The sequence below is a fragment of the Galeopterus variegatus genome, unplaced genomic scaffold (genome assembly GCF_000696425.1).
Source record: "Galeopterus variegatus unplaced genomic scaffold, G_variegatus-3.0.2 Scaffold15226, whole genome shotgun sequence".
NCBI classification, from domain to species: Eukaryota; Metazoa; Chordata; class Mammalia; order Dermoptera; family Cynocephalidae; genus Galeopterus; species Galeopterus variegatus.
The window spans coordinates 8,875-14,320 of NW_007741337.1; the positions used below are offsets into that span (position 1 = coordinate 8,875).

General features: G+C 44.4%; 1 protein-coding gene across 1 annotated transcript in view; it reads right to left on the reverse strand.

Moving 5' to 3' along the window:
• The window catches only part of PDILT (protein disulfide isomerase-like, testis expressed), a gene marked incomplete at its 5' end in the record, with an annotated part of 12,669 nt that overhangs the window by 3,189 nt on the left and 4,034 nt on the right, over window positions 1-5,446 (reverse strand). Inside the window, 2 exons of the mRNA XM_008563853.1 lie at window positions 1,039-1,176; window positions 2,354-2,487. Coding sequence (XP_008562075.1) covers window positions 1,039-1,176; window positions 2,354-2,487 — 272 coding nt within the window. The remainder of the gene's footprint in view (window positions 1-1,038; window positions 1,177-2,353; window positions 2,488-5,446) is intronic.

The following is a 5,446-nucleotide window of genomic DNA, read 5'->3' on the forward strand; positions in this document are numbered from 1 at the left end:
GGAAATGCTCTGTAAATCTATGCTGTCCAATACCATAGCCACCAGTGACATGTGGCTATGGGGCACTTGAAATGTGGCTAGTGTGATTGAGAAACTAAAATTTTAATTTAATTAATTTTAATTAAGTTTAAATAGTAACACATGGCTAGTGGCTGCCACATTGGATGGCTCAGGTCTAGATCCCAGAGAGGGAGAGGAGGAAGGTACTCAATGGGCACAGACTCATGAAAGGCCCTGTGGATCTTTCTAAGGGTTTGAGTCTTTATCCTATTAATGTGAAGCCATTAAAGGACTTTCAGAGGGGAGGAAGGGAGTGACCATCACATGTGAATTTTGTTAAGAGTGCTCTTTAGAGGACAAGAGTAGATCCGTTGGGTGTCTGTTGCAATAGGCTGTGGCAGGTGATGGTCACTTGACCTGGGATGGTAGCAGTAGAGACAGAAAGAGATAAACAGATTCAAGGGACATTTTGGATAGAAAATCAATAGGATTGGAGTGATAGGTTGGTTATGAGGGGCAAAGAAGAGGGAGGTGTTAGAATGGTGCCTGGGTTTTCTGGCTTCTTAACTGGATGGGAGAGATGGTGGCACCATTTACTGACTGAGAGAAAGAAAGCACTGAAAGAGGACTTGCAGAGGACATTGTGACTTTGGGGTTAGCCATGCCATGACATTTGGTGATGCACATGAAGGTCTGGAGATGAGAGAAGTCTGGCTGGAGATGGGTGTTTATAAGTCGTGGGTGTATAGATGTTAATTGCTGATGGTGAAAGGTGAAGCATGGACCGGAAGAAAAAAGGGCATGGGACTGAGCCTTGATGAATGGGGTGCGCCAGTTAAAGGAAGGAGGAGGAGTTTATACTGGAGAATGGCTAGAAAGGCCAGAGAAACACCAGGAGACTCCGATTTCACAGAAGTCAACTAGTCCAACGCCACTTAGCTCAAAAGTGGCAGAACCAGAATTTGTATCCCCAACACATAAACTTTCCCCTACTTTAAACTAGAGACACCCTCACTAGCAATAGGATCAAGGTCCTACCTTTTTAAACACCAGGACGCTGTCAAGAGTGACATGGAAACGCCCAATGGAGTTTCCAACCGCTATCACCCCAAACGTGAGCTCCGGGAAGTCTTTGATCACGTCATAGAACAATTCTGCTACTTCTTCCTCTAAGTCCTGTGTGAGGAAGAACGCTTGGTGAGGCTTTGGTAGGAAGCAGAGATGTAGGGCTTATCTAAGGGCAGGATAGAAACGGTGGTCAGTCAGTCTCCTCACTTTTCTAAGTTCTGGGGTTTTGTTGGGTCACTGAAAACCCCTTTCATGAATATTTCATATCCAGAAGGCTTCTCTGGCTATGACTAAAGCCACCGTAGGCACCTCAGAGATCAGTGGAGAGAATTGATAAACTTGACCTTTTCCAATTATTAAAGGTTCTTTTAACCTGAGGATTGAGACTTTTTAACATTTGTTCCTTAATTGCTTTCAGAAGAGGCAATTGACTAGAACACATGTGGTAGCAAATGTGAACCTGGTATCAAGATATGACTCCAGTCTCAGCCTTCATTCTTCAGCTTGAAAGGAAATCAGGCCCAAAAACGCTGTCAAAGAAGAGGATGACAAGAACAGGCACAGACACCCCACATTTGTGAACAGGACGACAAAGTCCTGACTTCTACTGAGACAGGGAGGAGTCATCAACTTACAGTGAGTGAGCTAAGACTCACGAGGAACTCATTCTCTAAAAGCAAAAATAATTTGCAATTTATCTATAAATACAAAAAATAAAATTAATAAAAATCTATCGTGAGACATTTTACTATCATATCCAAGCTGTTTGTCCTTCCCCAAACATCTCCCCTGCTGCACCTGCGGTGAGGGTTGGCATATTTGCAAATGGGTGAGTGTTTATAATGCATTTATAAACACTTTTATAAGGTTTTAGTATATGGGGATGTTTGGGGAGACTTTAGGGAGAGAGACTAGCCTGGCCCAAGCATGGCTGGTGGCTGTCAGAAGCATAGAAAGCAATGGCTCTCAAATGAGAAAATAAGACATTCCCTTATTCAACGATGTTCTCAATGGACCCCACAAAAGATGAGTTACACTATTAAAACCAATTGAATGAATATGTCAGTCTCCTCTCCTTTCTTTCATTCCTGTCCATCTCTCTGGCCAGCTTCTCTTACCACTCCAACTTCCATCTTTTCTTTCTTCATTTAAGCTTTGGAGCTCCCCCAGAAAACCAGTTCATTGGATGGGGAAAATTGGGCATGGAACAACCCAAGTGGCAGAGTCTCAAACCCAGCACTTGCTATCAGTCAAAAAGCCCCCTCCCCCCTCTTGACCTCAGTACCTGGAAGAAGCCAATGATGACCAAGGGCCTGGACTTCACAAACTCTACCACCTGATGACTCTTGTTGAACAAAAATGCTTTCTGGCTAATTTGTCTTCTCAACCAAACGATCAAGGCAGTAGATTCAACCACTCCTGGAGAGAGATACAGTCAAATGGATCCCATAGAAGTTTCCTCTTGAACTGGAGCAAGTTGTACCCAAATTTAATGAGTAGAAGCATCTTGTCTTTGGCTCCCACCCCTTGGAGGCCAAGGTCAGTTCCTCCATTTCCCCTCTCCCCCAGCTCCAAGGCATGGACATCAACAACAGCAGCTAAATGTTATGGGGCACTTACCAAGGGCCAGACACTGTGCTGAGTGTTTTGCATGTATTAAACTTTCACAGCAACCCTATGGGACAGATACTCTTACTGTCCCCATTTTTCAGATGAGCAAATCAAGGTTCAACTTGCCAATAGCCACCCAACTAGCAAACCTGGGGATCAAAGCTAGGAGGAAGCATTTCCAGACTTCTTTCTTATGCAGGAAGATGGATTTATTTTTCAAAAATATAAAGAAAATATAAATAAAAATACCAGCTAGCTCTGTAACCTTGGGAATATCCCATTATACCTCTGTGCCTCCAGTTTCTCAGCTGAGACCCAAATGTCCTCCAAGGTCATAGGATCCCGACTTCCATTTCTCAGCTACCTTATGGGAGGTGCCAAGCACACAAAAGCCTTAGCTTCTAAACTTAGGACACATGTACCATATCCGGGAAGACATAATGGTGAGCCCAAATGTACATGAGGCTATATACATGATGACAAGTAAAGTATCATTTTATATCCAGGTCTGCTATAGAACAAAATACAACATTTTAAATGAATTTACAAGATAAAGCCATATTTGTTGTAAGTATCTTTGAGCTATATCCACAGACCTTTATTCATTCACTCATTTATTCATTCCTTCACTCGTTCCTTCATTTGACAAATACGTATTGAGTGCCTATTATGCTATCAAGTGCACTGTCCGTCTACCCATTCTCTGCTGACGGGCACCGGTTGTTTACAGTGTGGGGCCACTATGAATGTACTCTCGTGCGTGTCTCTGGGGCACAGTGTAGGCACTTCTGTTGGGTACATGCCCAGGAGTAGAATTTCTGGTCACAGCAGATGCCATGTTCGGCTTTAAGAGACACTCATTCAGATAAGGCCATTTAAAAACCCCAGTGAGTCACACCTATAGAAGTTCACATGAGGATTACATGGTGGCTTCAAGAGATGGAGAGGAAGGGAAGGCTTCATGCCACCCTCAGACCATGGCACTCCCCCCACCCACTGCCGTCACCCCTCCTCTGAGATTTCAGCCTGAAGCTGAGTTTCCATTTCCACAGTGTTCACAGCCATCTTTAGGAAAAAAGCAGGCAAATATGGAAACAAACTCTTTCTCTTAAAGGCATTTGCTGGCAAAATTACGGTGTAATTGCAAAGAAAGGGATTGGTTTAAAAATTCTGAAAATATCAAAAAAGATGAACAAAACCCTCCAAATGAGTTAAATTTCAGGTCATCAGAAGCACCGCTCTGATCTTGCCTTGTTCCGCCAGTGCCCCTGCCTGGGCCCGCCGACCTTTCCTGAGCTCTGCAGGGGCAGCTCCCTCTGCTGACTGAACGCTCAGTGTCTCTTCTCTGACCCCACCCCACCCCTACCCAGCTATTCTCTGTCTTGTGACCTGTTCTATTTTCTTCACTGAGTATCACTTTCTGAAATTATTTTGATGATTTTTTGTTAACTTGCTCGGTGTGAGTTCCCAGGAGCTCCTGTAATGCCTGGCACACACTAGGTGCTCAGGAAATCATCCTAGGATGAATGAATGAGGTGAACGAATCCTTATGTAAGCTGGCCTGAGGGAACTTGATATAGGCCATCTTCTCTGGGATGTAGGAGCTCCGTTTACCCCCTGGACCCCATGGGACTGAGGTAGCTATGAATTTGGCAAATAGTTTATTTCTGAGTGCCTGCAGCTCAGGTACTGCCCTCGCGGGGCATGGTGCCTCCGCTGGCACTTGGCCCTGAGACAGAGGACACAGTGACAATTGAGGTGTGAATGTTATGTCAATGATTGACTGGGGCCAGTGTTTGGCTGCATATTTACAGGCACAAGCTGTGAATGCATCATTAATAGAGGCCCTGGGGGCAACCTGAGCCTCTCTCCCTACAGGGAGGTGGCCAAGGCCACATCTCCCACCATCAGTCCTTGGAGATTAGAGGAGAACAGGACTGAAGCTTTGACCCAGCAAGGACTAAATCCCACCTGCCTCCTAAGAGAAGTCTTTGTAAAAGTCACATGGCAGGGGACTGTCAGAACTGGCATTACTCATTCAGTTTACAAAATGAGAAATGGGAAGCTTGGATCTAAAATGCTTGTTCAAGTTACCATAGCAATCCCATCCCATTCAAACTCAAAAACTACTTATTAAGAATCTAATTGTTCCAGGCACTGGACTAGGGTCAGGAAAGTAATAGTTTGATAATTATCATAAACACATCTGCCATTTGTTTAGAGTACAGCACAATGTAGAGCAGGGTTCAACAAACTACAGCCTATTGGCCAAATCTGGCTCACTGCTTGATTTTGTAAATAAAGTTTTATTGGAACATAGCCACACCCATTCATTGACATATCGCTGCTTTCATATTGCATTAGCAGAGTTGAGTAGTTGCAACAGAGGTTTTCTTTCTCCTGAGGCCTAAAGTACTTATTATCTGACCTTTGCAGAAAAACTTGCTGACCCCACTGCTTACTAGTTGGGGTGCTTCAAGGAACTTTTCTGTGCCTCTGTTTCTCCATCTGTAATAGCACCTGCTACACAGGGCTGTTGTGTAAGAGCAATTCCTACATTGGCTTGAGAAGGGCCTAGAACAGTGCCTGGAATGCAGTAAATACTGCAGGTATGTGTCAGGCCCTGTGCCTTGCCAGCAATCCCAGGAGGTAGATATTTTCACCATCCCCATTTTACAGATGAAGAAATGGAGGTTCGACAAGAGGAAGTGATTGTTCCTCAGGCATGTAGTAAGGATTTGGAGCTGGGGGGGGGGGCGTGTTAATT